Genomic DNA, 20419 nt, shown 5'->3' on the forward strand with positions numbered 1-20419 from the left:
AGGAAGACTGGGGACCAGGTTCCAAAATCTTGGGTAAGTAAAGAGGTGACCAGGATGTTGCAGAGTGTTGGTGGCAAGGAGAAGCTCAAGATTTTACAACTGAATGTCATGGGCCAGAGAAAAGAGGTGGTTTTTTTTTTTTTTTTTTTTTTTTTTTTTTTTTTTTTTTTACTTGATGGTAGAAGCTAGATGTCCTGGAAGCAGCTGAGAAGAAGCTGCCTCTCAGAGCAAGTTGTAGGGGAAATAGTATTCCTGGGGAGAGCCTTACTTCAGTTAAAAGGAAATAGACTCAGGATGTTGGTAGTTCATTAACCATGGAACAGGATTCCAGAGGGCTTGTGGAGGTGGGTGATGTGTAGTCCAGGTGGCTTGGTGGAGGAGAGGAAACAACATTTATAGGAATGGGAGTGTGGGTCCAGAACAGAAATGAGCAGAGGTGTCTATATACTGGGCAGAATGACAAAAGATGATAGCACTATGACATCGTAGATCCTCCTGTTGGATTGCCATGAAAATAAGCTCCAGAGACCAGCAAGAGTTCATATGCCTGGGAGAATTTAATACATGGTAAAGGAAACATTTCTAATCAAAAGTGAAAAGATGTTTAGTCAATAAATATGTGTGGATGATTGGTTATCCATTTGGAAAACATGAATTTAAACCTATACCTCATATCAAACACAAAAGTAAATTCCAGGTGGATTAAAGATCTAAAGATAAAGGCTATGCCATAAAATTATTAGAAGAATACTAAAAGAATGTTCATATGACCCCAGAGGCAGAGGAAGCCTTTTTAAGCAAACAGATAAAGAAAAAGACAAACAGATTTGACTACATAAAGTGAAAGACAAGCAGATTCGACTACATAAAAATCAAAGCAAGAGAGCCATAAGGTTAAAAAAATAAAGGACCAAATGGGGGAAACGCTTGCAACCTTAAAAGACAAGGTTAAACTCTAAAAGGAGCTCTATAAATCAATAAAAAAATTTTTTTTAAGTGCAAAATATATGGCCAGTAAATGCTAAGTGATTCTCAAATTCAGTCATTATATTTAGAATACAGTTGAGGGATGCCTGGGTGGCTCAGTCGGTTAACTGTCTGACTTTTTAAAAAACTTTTTGTAAATTTGTTTATTTTTAGAGAGAAACAGAGCACATGAGCAGAAGAGGGGCAGAGAGAGAGAGTCCCAAGCAGGCTCTGTGCTCTTAGCACAGAGCCTGATGTGGGGCTCAAACCCATGAACTGAGATTATGACCCGAGCTTAAGTTAAGAGCCTGACTGATCCACCCACGTGCTGCTAGTGTCTGACTCTTGATTTCAGCTCAGGTCGTGATCTCACAGTTTGTGAGTTTGAGTCGGGCTCTGTACTGGCAGCATGGAGCCTGCTTGGCATTTTCTCTCTCTCTGTGACCCTCCCCTGCTCACTTGCACATTCTGTCTCTCAAGATAAATAAACCTAAAGAAAAAAAGTAAAATATGGACAAAAAAATGGTATATATATATATATATATATATATATATATATATATATATATATTTTTATCAAGCTGGCACAGATAAAAAGGAATTGAGACAGTCTAGTTTTGGAAGGATGTGAAGAGATGGGCCTGTGTATGTTGGTTCAGATGTAAATCAGTACAATAATTTGGAAGAGTAATTTGGCAGTGTCATTAACTGAAATTTTTCATATCTTTGGCCTCGCATTTCTACCTTTAGGAATTTTCCTGCAGAAATCCCTCAACAGGTGCTTTAAAAAAGAATATATATATGTGGGGTGCCTGGGTGGCTCAGTTGGTTAAGCATCCAACTCTTGATTTCGGCTTAGGTCATAATCTCATGGTTCATGAGTTTGAGCCCCGCTGTGGGCTCCATGCTGACATTGTGGAGACTGGTTGGGATTCATTCTCTCACCCTCTCCCTCTCCTCTCTTTCTGCCCCCCCCCCCCGGCATGCACGTGCACTCTTTCTCTCTTCTCTCTCTCTCACACACACAAAATAAATAAACTTAAAGAAAAGAATGTGTGTGTGTGTGTGTGTGTGTGTGTGTGTGAGAGAGAGAGAGAGAGAGAGAGAGAGAGAGAGAGAGAATATTTACTAGAACATTGCTTATAAGATCAAAAACTTAGAAGCATTCTATCATGTCCACAAAGACAAGTTAGGACTTTGAACTTTTTAAAGTATATTTCAAAAATGGAATTTTATTCAGCATTTAGAAGTAAAGATTGTAGATCTATGTATATTGACATTAAAAGATCTACAAATTATTGTGGTAAGTGGAAAAAAGTTATAAACTAATATGTTTAAGATCTCATTTTTGTTTCAAAAGTAATCTATATATTTAGGAAAAAAATTGAAAGACTGTGCAAAATGTTAACCAAAGTTATCTTTTGGGATCTAGAATTACAGGGAATTGCTCTCTTGTGGGCAAGGGGTGAGGAGAGAGGAGAACAGATGAAGTTTTAAAAGTAGAGGAAAAATGGAAACTTTTAACTACAACATTTACAAAAGAAGGTGGAAGGGAGAACATTCAGGATTTGTTTTTGGGCTAGGTAGATTGCACTTCTGATTAGGTATTAGTAGTCTCTAAAGGGTGAAAAGTCTTGGGACTTGTGGGAGGAGGCACTATGGTCCAGACTGAATTCAGCAGCACTATGGAGAGGCTCTAGGCTCGGGGCAGTTGGGTTCTCAGACTCCTACTTGGATAAGAAGTTTGATAGGGGTGGCCTTGCCTCTTCCCCTATCCACAACAATGTACTTTTGCATTGGCTACTTCCCAACCTTACAGTACCTTTTCTTCTCTTGGTAGCCTGGCAAACACCACCTCAGGGTTCAAGGTTCTGCTCAGAGGTCCTCTCTAAAGTGAAGCATCCCTTCCTTTGTGGAGGTAGCTGTAATATCTACCCTAGCCCTATCACACTGTTTTATAATTGTTGTTTGTTATTTGTCTCCTACTGGACTCTGAGCTCCTCAAGGGCAGGGACTAGGGCTTGTTTTTATTTTTAACTGCCCCAGCACCTAGCATGGTTCCTGATGTAGAAAAAAAAAGCTCAATATATTCTGGTTGGAATGAAGAGATGAGTGGGAAATGAATGATTTCTAGGACTTTCATTAGCCTGAATATGGGGAGAGAAGGCCTGGATGTGACGTATATAAAGGTGGAAGGGGAAGGGGAATAATACAGGCTTGGAGAACCGACACTGGCACCAGCCTAGGAGAGTACCAGGACACAAGGGGGTGGGGCATGGTATACCTGAAAGAGTAGGAGGGTGCCAAAAGCTGGGTTGACTTTCCTAGTTTCCACTCCAGAAGCCAAACCAAATGCCACTTTATAACCAAAATGAATGTTTTCTTTATGCTGCTAAAATTCTGTGAATTAAACTCACTGATATGATAGAAATGTTTTGGTTCAGGGAGGAGCAGGTTGGTGCAGGGAGAAGCTATTGGGCACTGAAGTAAAGACATAGATTCTGGGTACCCTAATGCAGGAATGAGCTCCCCCTTCCAGCGAAGCAAAAAGACCTGAATCTTTGGATTAATGGACCAACGGTCTTCAAAGTAGTGTCTGAAAAGACACTTTCTGTATGCCTGGGTGTCTTCTTACCATTCCCCACCCTAATTCCAGGACTTCACAAATACTAGGTGTGGGTGTATAGAAGTAATCTCGCCACTAACTATTTGCCTTTTATGCCTGATTATCATGTAGCACAAGCATTATGCATACATAGCATTAAATGTGCATTTTTAAATTCTAGCATCATTCATTTTTTCAGCAAACATTTATTGAATGACTACCGTGTGTCAGGCACTGGAAATACAAAGGCACTGAGATTGGTCCCTGCTGTTGAGGAACTTACAGCCTCGGTGAGGAGATAGACAAATAAACAGCATATATTAAGATAAGTGTTGAAAATGTATGTATACATTGCTTCATGACCTCATAGGAAAGTCTCTTAGGAAAGGGTGGGGGAATGATAGAAAAGTTTTATAAAAGGAAACCAGAGCTGTTTCATAATTAGGTGAGATGAGGAGGCAATGCAGTTTGCTTCACTTGGAGGAAGCAATATGTGCAAAGAAAGGTATGGAGAAAATGTGGCATTTCAGGATTCTGTAAAGAGTTCTTTGTGTTACTGTGGGACTCCCTGCATGGGATCCGAGCAGAGATCTTCATTTTAAAAGATCACAGAGGATAGTAGATTGAAATGGGTATATATGCAGGGAAAGCAATGGAGAGGTTTTGTAGTCTTTCAGGGGAGAATTTATGAGAGGCTGAATTAAGGCATTGACCCAGTGGAGGTGGGAAGGTGGTCATGATTTTGAGATAATAAGGATTTTGTAGTTATAAGACTTAATTGGGTCTTTCTTTTTCAGTGCTGTAATCTCAGTGCTTAGCACAGTGTTTGACACATGGTATTCAGTCGATAAATATGGGGTGAATGAGTTTTTAATGTACACAGAAAGGTGGGAGAAGGAGGAGGTTTCTGTCAGGATAAATCAATAGATGATACTGTTATCAAACAGAGAAAAGATCATCCAGGAAAAGGAATGAAGAGTTAGTTCAATTTCATATTTAAGATTTGAAGGGCTTCTAAGCCATTTGAGTGTAGGCCTGTGGGCCGAGTCCCAGAAGAAGAGTTAGCACGGAAAGGTAGATTTGAGAATCATCAACCTACTGTGGGGTGGATGACATTGCCCAAGGAGAGTGTAAGTGAAGAGAAAAAGAGAAGTCTGGAAGCCTGGAAACCCCTGGGAACACTAGCATGTGGGGGCTGGCAAAGGAAGGGGAGAATGAGGAAGCATATTCAAAGAGAGCTATGTCCTCTAAGCTATGGAGTTTAGTTTAAAGAACATCAGGGGTGTCTGATGCTGCCAAAAGGTCCTAGAAGAAGTGAGCGGCCACCAGAATATTACCTGTGTGACAGCAGGGATTTTTGTCTGTTTTGATCATTGCTGTGTCCCCAGCACTTAGAACAGCCTGGCACATAGTAAGCACTCAGTAAATAACTGTTGAATGAATGAATGAATGAATGAATGCATGAATAAACTGGAAAAGATCCCTTGAATTTAGTTACTGAACCACAGACCCTTGGTGAAGGCATTTTCAGAGGAGTGGTAGAAAAGGAAGCCATATTATAGTGGACTAAGGAGTAGACAGGATGTCAGAAGTGGCTACCAAGAGAGGACTAAGCATGGCCAACTCCGTGATCACTTATGTGCTGGGCACTGACTAAGCCCTTTACATGTATTGACTCATTTAATCTTCCCAACAACTCAGTAAGGGAGGTGCTAATCATGATCCCTATTTTTCAGATGAGGAAGCTGCAGCACAGAGAGGGAAAATAACTGGCTCAGGATCTCATAGCTAGAAAGTGTTAGAACTAAGATTTGAACCCACATCTGTCTGGCTTTGAAGTTCAGCACCTAACTGCTCAGGCTACATTTCCTTTAGAGTTTCTTTGGGAACAGTAGGCAAGAGAAAGAATCTGTTGGAGATAACATGGAGTTGAAATCAGGAAGACCTGCAAATATTTGAATGCTGATGGGAAAGAATCAGTAGAAAGAAATAACTTGAAGATTTAGGGGAAAGGGGAAAGCATTTATACAAGAGGAGCCTCAGGAGAGATCCAGAGCACAGGTGAAAGGAAACCCCTTCCACCCAGGTAGGAGAAGGTAAAGACCAGACATGTGTTACACGTGTTTTTGTCAGGAAGGAGAGGGGAAGGTAGAGATGGATGGGAGTTCTCTTCTGATTGCCTACTGAGAGTAAAGCCAGTGGTGATCAAGTTACAGGCTTGAGGAAAGTGGCTCAAGTTTGAAATAGCTGTTGCAGAGAATAGAAGAAAGGAGTGGTAGAGATGGGAGATTTTCAGGGCAGCATCAAGGGCCCAGCCAAGTTGACAGACCATGATTTTATAGTGACCAAATCCTATCATTACATGATTTTCTCTCTTCCCTCCAGCAGGATGCAGTAGCCAGGGTCGGTGCACAGAAGGTGAATGTGAGATTGATCCAGAGTTGAGGGTTTTGCTCACTGCATGCAGTAGAATAAAATGATAGGTTGTTAGGAGAATTGGCTAGATTGTGTTTGAAGTGAGAGATCAGCACACCCAGGCTGAAGAGAAGATGGGAGAGGACTGAGAACAGTAGAGTAATGGAAGGGTTATGGCACTGGCATCTGGAGAAGGTTCAAAAGTGGGTAGAAAAAGGGTCTCAGAGTTCCACATCCAGATCTGACCTGTCTGTGAGGAATAGGCTAAATTATGCTAAAAGGGGAGGGGTGCCAAAGGTAACTAATTTTTCGTTACAAATACTTCTGTACTATTTGAATTTTTTTTATCTTCTTAAATTTAGAAAAATGCAAACTGTTCAGTGAACCAGAAGAAAAGAGCAGGTGTACATGAAAGCAGGGGGATGAGGGAGCCGTGGAGATAGGAAGTACTGGCCACGGAATGGGACTCTGGAGCATATTATCTGTGTGTGGAATCACAAAGTACTAACTCTTCAGAGGAATAGCTGGAATCTGGTCCTACCTTGCCATTGTTTACAGGGGAGAAAATAGTCCTGAGATTCACTCAGCTTAGCAGCAGCTGAACCAAAACAAAACCAACCTTTTCTGATCTCCCTGCTCAGTGCTCTGTTGGCCATGCTTCTTCCTGAGCACTTGAGACTTCAGAATTTCCTGTTGTCCCAGCCAGGCTCATTGTTGAGTGTGCCGGGCCATGCTTCCTACACCTCAGTTCTTCCCAGTGCAGAGTGTGTGGGTGCATATAGAGGCAGCTGGCCTGTCCCTTGCCTATTTCCTGCTTGCTTCAGGGTAGCAACTTGGAGGCGGAAAACCACAATGATGATACACTGTTTATATCCTTTTAAGTGACCCAGTGTCCCTCCTGTTTTGCCAGTTCTCACATTACCACTGCCTCCAGACCTTCCCCCTCATAACTTGTTTAAATAGCAGCCATGATTCTGTATCTCCTTTATCAGCCCAAACCCAAGTGAGTCACTGAGAGCATTTAGGATAGGGAATCTTCACCATAAGATTAGTGGCAGGGGGTGGAGGGATAAGCCCTTAGTTAGGGGCATTGTTCTAGGGAAAAAAATCCTTTCATTTTCATTTTCATCAGGTCTTGTAAGAAGTCTACCACCCTCCCCCAAAGGGACTATGGATTTAGAGGATGGCCTGCAGGTGTGTTTTAGAAAAATAAAAATATACTAACAACAAAACAGAAGCTAGATGTTTTCTTATGTTCCAAGCAATTGTTCAGATAAACCTAGTATTTGTACAGCCTCTCGTGTCATTAGGACAGTGACCATGGCAGTTGTACACGGATAGCTGTGATTTCTCCTCAGCTTGGTAGCCTGAAGTCCACGGAATTAACACTTAAAGCCCAGGACTTTTGCCCTCTTTTGGATAGATACGCAGATGATCCCTCCTCCACACAATGATACTGGGGCACTGTGATGTGTGGGATTGGAGTGGGGGTGAGGAAGAGAGGGATGAGGGCATAGTTTAAGGAAGAATATTCTTTTGTAGTTATTTTCACTCCTCCCTCTCAGTTAAGTCCTCCTTGGTCTTTGGGGTTTGTAGAGATGGCTTCTCTGCCTGGGGAGCTTGGGAGGGCCCTACAGATTCTGGATTGAAGGTAGTTTCTGCCCTGACAGTCTGGTCATCCTGTCTTGCTGGGGATGAGTTTTCAGGGTTTAGAATAGAGTTGTGAGTTGGCCTGGCCCAGAGTAGCCTCACATTTCCTTCTCCCTGCAGGATTTAGGCAGGTATTAGTGTGGGATACAGGTTATTTACAGGGAGGGGAAAGAATGCATTTGCTTATGGTGGTAGGAATGGGCTCCTTATTGGCTTGCTTCTTGGCTAATCTGCGAGCTGAGATGCGGCCATGTGGTAGTGCTCAAGCAGTTTGAGCTCCGTGAAGGCTTTCTTGAAATGGCTCAAGGCTCTTGGATTCCTTGTGCCTAGAGATGGATACCATAAGGGATCCAGTTTGGTTCTGAATTCTCACCCTGCCTTTTTCCAGACTATCCTATCCCTGACTTTGTGGTTCCATAGGAAGTCATGGTTGTGGTGGTACCAGTGTGGATGTATGTGGCCCCAGAAAAGAATAGAAAGGGGCACATTCGGGTTCAGGCTTGGAGCTGTACAATCAGAACCACCTCAAAGGTCACAAGGAAGAACCCTTAGGAGGAGGAGGAGAGACAGCACTTTAGTATCTTGGCTTTGGCTCTTTTATTTTTTCGGTGGGGAGGGGTGGCATCTGTAGAACTATGCTCAATGTTGGCTCATACTGGATGGCTCCCCACTGCTAGACAGAAGTCTGTCTCAGACAGAGAACCTGTTTGGGAGAGGGAAGGAAGCAGGATGGGATGGTGACCATGTCCCTTTGCTGGGGCACCAGCTAGATTATCTCAGGCCTCCTTTGCATAGGAGATCCTTCTGTCATCTGCTTCGTGTGCTTGCATCAGCTCCTGAGCTTTTACAAAATGGGAAACCCTTCACCTGGAGCCCTCAAGAACAGTGCTACTTCAAGTGACAGTCTGCAGTGAGAGGGGAGGTACGCCAGAACGTAAAACTATTCCCTTCATCAAAACAAATGTGTAATGAAAAAATGTTAGAACTGAACAGTGTGTTTATTCTGACATAATTGATTTACATTCCAGCATTGTATAAGCTCTCTGTCTATCAGTATCTTTCCTTTCAACCAGTAGCACAGTTTGCAAGTCAGCAGCTAATCTGCAGACCACACTTTGGGTAGAAGTGCTCTCGAGCTGTCTCTAGTTTAGAAGCAGTTGTTGAGGTGTTGGAATCATGTGCTTACTGTACCCAAACTAGAAATAGAGAGCCCTGGCTACAAAGAGCTGCTGCCAGATCTTTGATACATGGGTCAGGGCAGGTTATGGGAGAGAGGGCAGCACAACGAAAATGAAAAAGTTGAACAAGTGATGAGGCAGTGCCTATGGCAAGGGTAAATGCCCTGTCCTCCCTTGCCTCTCCCCACACGCATGCGAGCAGAAGGGACTAGAGTTAGGGACCTTCCTATGAGACCTTGGTTTTGCCTGTTAGCTTCTGGTGACAGGTCAACCATGTTGAGTTTACCCTGTCCTTGCAGGAAAACAGCATACACCGGAGAAGAATTCATTGGTTATCCTTGTGGTCCTTCCTGGATGTGACCAGCTTCCTTCTTTGGAGTCGGTGGAAAATTGTAAGTGCCACCCCGTTCCCTGTTCTAGAAGAGGAAGCACTTGTCTGGAGATATAACTCTGGTTGGCCTGGCCTAAGCTCCTGATGCTAGGCCCAGAGCCCTCCATGACTGTGGAGACCCAAGGTCACCAAGTGCTGAGAGACACAGAGGTGAACCTTTTGTATGAACTCTAACCAGTGTCTGAAGGTTGACTGTGGAATGTCACATTGGCTTTTCACCGAGTCCCACAGGACACTTGTCTTCTGAACTGCATATAATTCCAATGCCATTTTAGGAATTTGCTGATTTTCTTTAAGAGAGAAGGAGTTTTTGGGCATGACTAGAGTTTTTGGACATAATGATTGAAATAAAGCCAAATCATTAGCACTGTGATGCCTCCGTGCCCCTGAGCAGCAGCAGTTGGGAACTTCTCAGTCTTCAAAGTGAACGTTCTAGTCTTGGCTTCCTCCTCTCATTCTTGGATGAAGTAGCTGAATGAAACCTGAAGATGAAGGGAGAGGAGGGTGATTACAAAGGCTTTGGGAACATTGTAACCTGGACACATGCCTCCAAGCATCCCTGTCCCCTTCATACTCTCAGCTAAGGGCTGGTGGAAACTCGTGTTTCTGGAGGGGGAGGAAACTGAACCACAAGGCAGGTGGTGTTTTTCTGCTCTAGCCAGACCCTCATCATGCATTATCTTTTAAGGCCTGCAGAGCTGCTGGGTGACCTCCCTCTCACTCTAGTCCAAGGCCTAGCTGACCTGCAGATGCTCTCCTCTGGGGATGTCTCCTCTTTGAATGGAAAAAAAATGTGATCTTTCTGCTGTTTTTTAATCCAAGGATTTACACAGAACATGTGATCTGTAATCTGAGAGTAGAATCCTTAACCAATGGAGTCATTTCTGTCATTTCAGACACCCTGGTCATAAATGATGATCATTGTTTCCTCCTCTCTCAGACTGTCTGGGGAGCTCTCCGAGGTAACATGGGAGCTGATGCTGGGACGGGGAGAAAGGGGTGATGTGGGAAGGTTGGCATCGGTGGGTTGGGAGAATAGGGCTGAGGGTCCGGCACATACCCCCACTTTAGGAAGCTTTCTTTATGGAGATCAGTTGGAGTGTTTCCTGGTCTCCCTGAAGGGAGTGTTCTCCTTACAGCTGTCCCAAGAAATTGATGGGTGTCAGCCTGTGCAGCAGCAGCAGTGGCCCTCCTGGGAAGGTGCTCTGGGGCAGCAGTGAGAGGCCCAGCAGGCTGATGCTCGGTGCCGCGGGGGACAGGCTGCTTGGGAACCCCACCACAACACTGCCCATTCGGCTTTCACTAAACACACATTATTAGAAAGATGCATTGTAAAGGACAACCATATCACAAGAAATAGATAAATGTCAAAAAAGAAGTAAATAGTAGTAAAACATGCAGAACTAGATTATTTCAGGAGAAATGAAGACTTTCTTAGCTAACAGGTGATGGGCCTGTGCCCTTCCTCCTGGTTTACTGAAAAGCTATTTGGTCCTTAGATATAGACTTAGCCAGATACCTCTACTACTTTTGTAAAACTTCTGCTGGTGAATGAGTAGGGAAATTCTAAACAGAATTTCAAACCTTGTTTTGGTTTGTCTTTGTTCACTTACCCCTCCTCTTCCCTCTCCTGTGTTTTGGAGAAACAGCATGCTGATTCCCCTTTCTGCTCTCTTACACCTTTCATGCAGGGGCTAATGATTAGTCAGGTTGAGATAAGGGAAAATCTGGGACTCCAGAATTTTGGGTGTCAGAGTCAGGGTAGAAAGAAGCCAAAACGGTATAGAAGCAGTCTGCCTTGAAGCAGATGCTGAGTGACTGTCAAGATTTCAGATTCTTTCATTCTGAAATTTTGAGACTCTGGAAATCCTTCACAGGGCCTCTGCTAGGTTTTCAGAAGAGGGGCTTTAGCTGTTGAATCCATACAATGCTCTGGACTCAGCATGCCTGCCCTTAGGCCTTACCAGAATCTAGGAGTCTGTGTCCACTGGACTGGGGCATTTGCTGCCTACCATACTTCAGCTCTCTCCTTATAGCTGGTTCCCTTCTCAAGCTCTGAAGAGGAAAGGTGGATGATTCTTTGTCTTCTAGGTCCAGCCGTGGACCCAGGCTCCTTGGAAACTTAAGCTTATGATCACTTTTTCACAATTCAATCTGGGATAATAGAAGGGGCAGTAGATTGAGGACCGTTTTTTCTCTGTTTCCTTAGCTCCTGATCAGTATTAATTATGGAAAGCCTTAAATGTGTGAACTGGCTTGTCCCTGCACCTCTCCACACAAGCACACATCTTGGCCTCTCTTAATACTCTTGTGAGTTCAAGGCTTGGAAATTATGGATAAGAGGCCTGTGGGTTTTGAGGGTGTGTTCAAGGAGGGGTACTAATCTACTACCCTTACACTGCTACCTCCCAAAATAAAATACAGAGTAAAAATAGTTACCGGCTTCCTAGTATCCCCTTTGCATCCGTGTGGAGACTCATTAAGCCCGTACTACATCTGCTTTTATTGTGTGCCCAGGCATTCTCTGCCACATCGGGAACCTTCCAAATGGGTGCATCTGTTTCCCCACCTCTCTAAGCCTTTACCCTGCCTCTCTACTTCCCCATAGGTCTGGAGACTTTTAGCCAACTAATTTGGAGATCTCCTGAGGGCACGGTAAGTGGGGGCCCTCCAAAGAGGCTCCTTTTAAATCTCTGGAGTTGTCTCTCAATGTTGAGAGTCCAGAGAATAACTTATTGCCTTACACAGAGTCCTGGTGGCTCAAGATGGCCCCAGCAAGAGTTAGAAGGAGGTGTGGGTAGAAACTGGTTTGGTAGATTTGGCCTGTTTGGAATCACTGTAATTCAGTTCCCCTGAGTAATGTCCTTGAGACCACACTGCTTTAAAGAAAATAAACAGGGGCGCCTCGGAGGCTCATTCGGTTAAGTGTCCAACTCTTGATTTCAGCTCAGGGCATGATCTCACGGTTTGTGAGATCGAGCTCTGCATGGGGCTCCACGCTGAAGTGCAGAGCCTGCTTGGGATTCTGTTTCTTCCTCTCTCTCTCTCTGCCCCTACCTTGCTCACGCACATGTGTGCGCATGCTCGCTGTCTCTCTCTCTCAAAATAAATAAACTTAAAAAAAAAAAAAGGAAACAGATGAAAGTGAAAATCCAGAATTTGTAGGCTGAGTGGTGTGTGGGACAGCTATATCTGGCTAGTGTGGGACTGTTACTCTCTGACAGGTGCCTCCTGGTGGTCATTGAGGTAGAGATGTGGGGCATTTGGAGAGATAGTTACTCTACAGAACAGTCATAGATTGGCTTTTGAGAGATTAGGAGACTTTTCCTCATCCCCCCTCCATTCCCATGGTGAGTTCCCTTTGAATCCTGACTGCTTCAATGTTTGATCCACACAGTTCTTTATCAACAAGACCGAGATTGAAGACTTCCCCCGCTTCTCTCACCGGGGCTTGTTGTTGGATACGTCTCGCCATTACCTGCCACTGACTAGCATCCTGGACACTCTGGTACCCAGGCCTTAAGGCCATCTTTGCCCTTAGTGTTCTGGGGTGTTGGGGCAGGGATAGGCCAGTTGCCATATTCCTAAAGGGTTACAGGGGGAATGTATGTAACTTTAGGAGCTCCTCAGAAAATGGAAAAGATGACCCGCTCTTTAAAAAAAAAAAAAAGAGGGCTTTAAATCTATCCCACTGGCTACTCTGGACCAACCAATGTCCAGGTTATCTCCAGGAATGCAGAAGGTGATTTGGGGAATTGGTTTTTTTGACATAGCAGTTTAGCTTAGGACAAAGTCATAGGAAAGATACTCAAAAGCCATAGCTGGCGATGTTCCTATTTTGAGTTTCATGAGCAGTCTTATCTTACAGTTGCTGACCCAACTCATGTATCTACCTTTTCCTTTGCTCCTCTGATGGAATCAAAGCAGTAGACACATCTGTCAGTCCTGGCTCTGAGGTTTATAGGCTATGAGATTACTAAATTCAACAATAGACTTCACAGTTTGGATAAACGTTAGTCAGACAACCTAAAACAAATGGCAGGAAGAAGTATTAGTCTTCAAGGTACTGTGGTGCTTTTGGAAGACCAGTGTACCACATAGTTTCAGCCATCCTTTCGGTGGCTGAAAATTCATCTCAAAAAGAGGAGGCGCTGCCTCTGTCAGCCATCTTCGGATGTGCCTTGGCAGAAGAAGGAATATGCTAGGTCATCCCTCTATGGCAGGCACTCCCTGGTCGGAAGATTTGGTAGATAGACCCTATGAACACTTATCAAGAAGCTGGGGCAGTCTGGGCCTATTGAGGTATGTGGAGCAGCCTGCCTGTATGTCTACCTTGGGAAAGTGGAGAAGCTGTGGTGGGCTCATAGCATGTGCTCTGGTCTACAGGACGTCATGGCATACAATAAATTCAACGTGTTCCACTGGCATCTGGTCGATGACTCTTCCTTCCCATATGAGAGCTTCACTTTTCCAGAGCTCACCAGAAAGGTATGTCTCAATTTCTCCAAGACCAAGTTTATGAGCTGATGTCTGAGCCTGGCTATGGCCCTGCTGGCAAGGACACTGGCTCTCACCCTAACCAGCCAGTTTTAGAGACATACTGACTTAGAGGAAGGGCACTGGATTTGGAATCAGGAGACCTAAGTTTGAGTCAAACTTTGCATTAATTTTCACTGTGACAACTAGGAGATAATCTCTCCTGGTGTTGTTTGTTTGTTTATATTCTGTTACCTACCTTGTTGTCTCACTGGCATTTTGACACTCAGATAAAGCAATAGATGTGATAGCTTTGTGGGAAATTCTGATAAAGGTCCTTGGAGATAGTCCCTGATACCAAAGAGCTGTGTAGGTTGGGGCGCCCGGGTGGCTCAGTCAGTTGAGCGTCGACTTCAGCTCAGGTTGTGATCTCGTGGTCTGTGAGTTCAAGCTCCGCGTCGGGCTCTGTGCTGACAGCTCAGAGCCTGGAGCTTGGTTCGGATTCTATGTCTCCCTCTCTCTCTGCCCCTCCCCCGCTCATGCTCTGTCTCTCTCTGTTTCCGAAATAAATAAACATTAAAACAACAACAAAAAAACCCTGTAGGTAGATTTTCTGATATCCAGGGAGTCCTGAAGGCATTTTGAGTGTCTTCTACTCTGCTAGCCTTCAGGAAGTGAGATTGTTTTGGGTGTCTCTTGCCTTTCAGGGGTCCTACAATCCTGTCACCCATGTCTACACAGCACAAGATGTGAAAGAAGTGATTGAATATGCACGGCTTCGGGGTATCCGTGTGTTGGCAGAGTTTGACACTCCTGGCCACACTCTGTCCTGGGGACCAGGTAAGAATAATGTCGGATAGAGGGAGCCTACTGGTCCCCCTCAGTGGGCTTCAGGGCATTGACTCTTGGATGTGGTGTGCCTGGCCTTGGTCCCTGGAAGAATGGTTTCCATCAATAACTTCCACCTGGGAATTTAGATAGGCAGAATTTATTTTGGACAAAGGAGGCCACTTCTTAGTATTAACCTCTGGGCAGATTCTTCTCAGATGCCTTTGTCTTAATGACGCTCTTGCAATTTGTGCCCTAGAGCGGAAGAAAGATTTTGTCAGTTTGGCAGCATCAGGCTCTCTGCTTTCCTGCCTAAAGGCAGTAGGAGAGCAGCCTTTGGGAGCAAGGGTGACCCCTGCTGGAAGCAATATGTCAAGGCAACAGTGTGTATGTTGATCGCAGTCTGGCTGTAACCCAGACTCATGATAGTGAATATATTTTTATTTCTTTGACTGTGACTAAAAGTTCATGGTCACCGGTGTATGTGAGTGCTTGATGTTCCTACTTATGTGCATTGCAGTTTTTATGAGCACAATATCTTACTTTGTGCAACTTAATGTCCTTAAGTATATGACTGTGGGGGGGGGGTTTCTATGTATTTGTGACACTTATGTGGGGTTCTTTGTCGGCTTAGGTTTCCCTGGATTATTGACTCCTTGCTACTCTGGGTCTCGTCCCTCTGGCACCTTCGGACCAGTGAATCCCATTCTCAATACTACCTATGAATTCATGAGCACATTTTTCTTGGAGGTCAGCTCTGTCTTCCCAGATTTTTATCTTCACCTTGGAGGAGATGAGGTTGATTTCACCTGCTGGTATGATCCCCTTTGGTTTTCCCATTGCTGCCTGTGTGGAATTGCTCACTCAGAATAGAGGTTAGCTCCTGAGAGGCTACCTATCTCAGGTACTCCTCAGGGGCTAACTTCTGAGAACAGTCTCAGTCCAGATGGCTCAAGTCTTAGGTCTTTCCTCTTACCTGTATTGAGGCCCTACCTGATTTTGGCAAGGTTGTGAATATGAAACTATCCCTTCCTCCTGTCATGTCCTTGAGATACATATGGAAGAACCAGATATGGGCACAGAATTGTCCTGGGAAAATCCAGGATAGGGAAAAATAATTCCCACTTTTGAAGACTTAAAATAGTCTGGTTGAAGAGTGCAGACACAGGTGAATTTGAGAATACTATATGCATTTTTTTTTTTGTAATTGTTTAGTAGGTATTAAACTGTAAGGTTCAAACCCTCAGATTTACTTAGCTCAAGAGAGGTTGATGGGCTTCTCTGAGAAGTGGGCACTAGAACTGGATCTGGGGAAATAGTTGGCTTTTTTGAGCAGTAGAGGAGGGAGAAAACATTCCAGGAGGAAATGTGAGCAAAATATAAACGTTGTTGGGGGAGGGAAGTACAGCAGGTAACAGCAACACTTGTACCAATCTGGAATAAAGAATCAATCTTAAGGGAAAAGCAAAATATGCGTGGGTAGGGGGTTAAACAGAGAAGCCAGAATCCAGTGTGCCAGAGCCCCAAACCGAGACCTCAAACCCACATGCTGTAGTCGAGACAAGTTAATGTGCGTTCTTGTTGAGAGTTTGAATTTAAAGCTCTTCAGGTCCAAACTCATCCTTTCTCAGCCTGTGTCAATGGCCCCCATCACACAGCTTTGTTCAGCCACACCTGCCGTATTTGGGGGCTCTGAGATCCAAAGTTGATTAGTTTTTCAAGTGAAAAAAAGAAGTTGTGGGAGGCCAGGTGACTAATCGCCAAGTTTTTGAGGCTGTTGAAAGAATTAATCTCCATTTTCTCTTGGGATTCAGGAGGTCCAACCCAGATATCCAGGCCTTTATGAAGACGAAAGGCTTTGGTAATGACTTCAAGCAGCTGGAGTCCTTCTACATCCAGACGTGAGGAAGGAAAGAGGGTGGGCAAGGTCCCTTGGGATTACCTCCTTATGGGGTCCTCTCTTTTCATACCAGGACCAGGCCCTGCTTGACCACCCTCTGGGCCCCTGAAAGGGTACTTTGTTCCATCCTTTCAGCTTTGGAGTAGTCAGCTCCCAACTGGGGAAGACACTGCCCAATTAGGAATGGGCCCCTAGCCAGCCTGAACCCCTACTGGCACCAACAGCCTAGAACCTATTTGAGCTGACCAGACCCTTTCTTTACTCTCCAGACTGCTGAACATCATCTCTGCCTATGGCAAAGGTTATGTGGTGTGGCAGGAAGTGTTTGATAATAAAGTAAAGGTGAGCCAGGGGCATAGAGAGAAGGAGCCACCTGTAGTGCTTCCCTTTGGTCTCTCAACCCTTTCCTGCCTCTGCACAGACTGGTCCACCTGGAGTTTAGATTAGGCTTTACTGTTCAGAGCACCGGGGGCCATCTCTCCATTTTCTCCTCCAGAAAGGTCACAGAAGTCTGAGACCTGGGTGTGAGTGTCAGAGCTTCTGTCTATCTTCCCTCAGCACAAACTGATCAAGAGTTATTTCTGCTGCTGGGTTACTTAGGATTCCTGAGACTGGCATGCTGGGTTGGATTTTCCTTTCTGAGTCATAGACTAAGGTCTTCCAGGTCTGGGAGCAGGGCTACCTTCTTCATTTTTGATCGTTAGAGCCCAGCCTCTTGCCAAATGGAGGGGTTCTGTGGGAACTTTATCTCATCCTCAGAAACATCTGGGGATTCTTTGACATGGTAGCTCTTGACGAGTCTCCTGGGCCCCACTGCTTGCCTCCCTTAGCTTACAGCCAGTATTACTATCTCATTGTGGACAAGGAGGCTATAGGAGGACTGAAAGAGGAAGCAGCTGGGAGGACTCCTAGGACCAGTAGAATCCCTGGCTTCTGCACTGGGCTAGGAACTCAATAGTTAGGAATCATGGAGAAATACTTTGCTGCTTGGGAACAGAGCGGCCACATACCCCTTGGCCTGGTTTGCTTGCATAAGAATGTGGGCCAGAAATCTCCTCAGCTATGTGCCATCACTGCCATTTGACCTTTTGTGACAGGTTCCTCCAGATACAATCATCCAGGTATGGCGAGAAGAGGTACCAGTAAATTATTTGAAGGAGCTGGAGCTAATTACCAGAGCCGGCTTGCGTGCCCTGCTCTCTGCCCCCTGGTACCTGAATCACATAACTTATGGCCCTGACTGGAGAGATCTCTACGTGGTGGAGCCCCTGGAATTTGAAGGTGAAAGCAGGGAGCTCTCCTTGCTGACCAGATGAGGCTGGTGCACAGAGCGGGAGACAGGAGGGTCTGGGCTAGACCTTTCAGGTTAGATGAGATGAGCTGTTTGAAGAGAGGGCTACATTGGGAAGGTGGTAGAAACCCTAGGGTTACTCCCCTTGTACCCAGCAGCCTGTTGTTGCTTGTTTTCTCAGGTGGCGCTCAGCAGAAGGCTCTAGTGATTGGTGGAGAGGCCTGTATGTGGGGAGAGTATGTGGACAGCACAAATCTGGTCCCCAGACTCTGGTAAGGGTTTCCTGAGGACGTGGGTGCTGGGCTTGTGGGCATGGGTTCTTCTTTATAGACTCATTCCTGTCCAGTCACCCCCAGCAAGTACCTCCTGAGAGAAGGCCTGAGAGAAGGAGCATTGGAGTGATCCTTCTGTTTGTACATTATACTCACCTACGTAACTTCCACACAGGATAAGGTTTGTTATCCTCACTTCACAGATAGAGACAGTGAGGCCTGGAAAGCACAGATGACTTGCTTGGGACCCAGCACTTAAGTTCATGATTCCTGTGATAAGACTTCCTTAATGCTGTTTTCCTAGCAGCTTGACCAGGCCTGGCTGGGTATGCAGATTGTACATTCTGAGAACACCTGTTGCTCCTGTCAATAACAGTTTGTGATGCCTTTACAACTTACTCTGGTACCATATCTTTGGGAGAGGAGGAGAGTGGGATCAATGATCTGTACCTTAATGACGATGGAGCTGAGCCCTAGAAGTCCCTAGGAGCCCTCCAGCCAGGTTGTTGCTCTGAATAACCTTGACCCTGAGTCTAGGGTGCCTAAATAAGAGAGAGTAGCCTGTGGGTGTCCAGAACCTTTGCAGGGAATGCGGGAGCCAACCTGGTACACAACCCTTCCCTCCAGGCCCAGAGCAGCAGCCGTTGCTGAGAGGCTGTGGAGCAACAAGTCGGTGACTAACCTGGACTTGGCCTTTAAACGTCTGACACGGTTCCGCTGTGAGCTGCTAAGGTAAGCAAGCAGGCCGTGTTGGGGCCTTCCCACAGTGGTGGGCAAGTGGGGGCTTACTGACAGGAAAAGAATACTAATAATAGCTAATGCTGACAGAAGGTTACTGTGTAGCAGGCACTGTTCTCAGCTCTCTATGGGCATTATCTCATTGAATCTTAACCACAACTCTGTAAGGTAGGTAGTTTTATTCCCACTTTAGAGATAGGCAGTGAGGCACAGAGAAGTTAAGTAACTAGTCCAGAATCACTCAGAACCAGGATTTGATCCAAGCCAACTTCAAAGTCTATGTGTTTAGCCATGGTTATGCCTTTATGGACTCCTGTGACACCTGTGCCAATGTTGGGGATGGGCCTGAGTAAGGTGGTCATTGCCCTGTTTTATTTATTGACTAAGTCTTGAGGACTTGGTGGATACAGCCTAGTGCTGAGCTGAGAGCGAGCCATGGCAAGGTCTAGGCTTCAACTATCTGTAATTCACTGGGCAACTTTGAGCCTGTTCCTTACCATCTCTAAGCACGTTGCTCACTTGGATAATAAAGGAGGCATGCCCAGAGGTCCTCTATGGAGATTGGTCACATCCTGGAATTGGTGAGGCTAAAAAGGATTTCATGTCCACACCTCTGCAGGGACAGGACAGCACATTAGTTCCCCACTGCCACTGCATTTAGAGCATTTGAGCCATTAAAGGTGGGCTCAGTGGGCCAAGAACACTAGGCACCCCTTAGGCATCAGCTCTTTTCTAAAAGTACTGAGTTATTTGGGACTCGGGTACAGAGATAAGCAGATTAGAAATAGGGATGTGTCCCCCCAAATTCTTGGATGTCTCTGTATCAAAATCACCTGGAGCGCCTGTCAGATTCTTGCCAACACATGACCCCAGTCCGAGCAAGAATCTCTGGAAATGAGAGATACCTGAGCAATTCTGGTGTATGGGGCAGTTTGAAATCCACTGAAATAGGAGAAGTCGGGGGGTGGGGGGAGACTGTTGGTTGTGGTGGAGGTGTTGCTGGGGCCTCAGACTGACTCCTGTCTGAATGGCTCATCTCGCCCTGTTTCTTCATGTCCTCTTGCAGGCGAGGTGTCCAGGCCCAACCCCTCAATATAGGCTACTGTGAACAGGAGTTTGAACAAACCTGAGCAGCCCCAGGCACTGAAGAGGGTGCTGGCCCTAGGAGAGTGGTAGTGGGGCCAGGCTTCCACTGCATCCCGGCCGGGGGATGGAGCCCCTTGCCTACGTGCCCCTGTGCATGGAGAGAAGGGGGCCAGTGTTGGCACTAGCATCCAATAAAGAGTGATGTGGCTTTTTTCCATAATGAACATGGACTACCTGTGTAAGAAAAATGTGAATAGCTCTGGGGTAGTGAGTTGCCTTCACTGGCCTTCTGCTCCTGAGAGTGTTCGGGCTTATCAGGGCCCAGCCAGGTTGGGCTCAGTGTCTGCCCCTGGAGGAATCTTACAAGTTGAGGGCTGGGAATGAAACCCTGTGCAGCCTATGACTTGTGTGACACCTCTCCCACCCTGACACGTAGTCTAAACACATACCCCCATCCTCAGTCTGCTCACTTCCCTCCAAGTGCGAGGCCACTTGGACCTCCAAGGGTTCCATGTATGGAAGAAGGCATATTAGCAGCCCGAGGAAGTTCTGGGAGAGGGAAGGGCTCTCCCCCATGCATACTCACACACTTCCCACCCCTAGAGCTTTTCTTCTGCTATGGA

At 45.5% G+C, this 20419-nt stretch overlaps 1 protein-coding gene across 3 annotated transcripts in view; it reads left to right on the plus strand.

The window, feature by feature from the left end:
* HEXA (hexosaminidase subunit alpha) overlaps positions 1 to 20419 on the plus strand; it is a 44792-nt gene that overhangs the window by 7185 nt on the left and 17188 nt on the right. Inside the window, exons 2-14 of one of the 3 annotated variants that reach the window (XM_047074840.1) lie at positions 9114 to 9206; positions 10102 to 10167; positions 11814 to 11860; positions 12603 to 12713; positions 13592 to 13693; positions 14389 to 14521; positions 15144 to 15324; positions 16324 to 16410; positions 16679 to 16751; positions 17507 to 17690; positions 17882 to 17972; positions 18600 to 18704; positions 19777 to 20020. In XM_047074840.1, coding sequence (XP_046930796.1) covers positions 9114 to 9206; positions 10102 to 10167; positions 11814 to 11860; positions 12603 to 12713; positions 13592 to 13693; positions 14389 to 14521; positions 15144 to 15324; positions 16324 to 16410; positions 16679 to 16751; positions 17507 to 17690; positions 17882 to 17972; positions 18600 to 18704; positions 19777 to 19840 — 1337 coding nt within the window. In that variant the 3' untranslated portion in view covers positions 19841 to 20020. Of the gene's footprint in view, positions 1 to 9113; positions 9207 to 10101; positions 10168 to 11813; positions 11861 to 12602; positions 12714 to 13591; positions 13694 to 14388; positions 14522 to 15143; positions 15325 to 16323; positions 16411 to 16678; positions 16752 to 17506; positions 17691 to 17881; positions 17973 to 18599; positions 18705 to 19776; positions 20021 to 20419 lie in introns of those variants that run through there. The other 2 variants (XM_047074841.1, XM_047074842.1) reach the window with 2 other exon arrangements.

The sequence above is a fragment of the Lynx rufus genome, unplaced genomic scaffold (genome assembly GCF_022079265.1).
Source record: "Lynx rufus isolate CCGP_SWC_20201006 ecotype Redwood Valley unplaced genomic scaffold, mLynRuf1.p SCAF_13, whole genome shotgun sequence".
Taxonomy (NCBI): domain Eukaryota; kingdom Metazoa; phylum Chordata; class Mammalia; order Carnivora; family Felidae; genus Lynx; species Lynx rufus.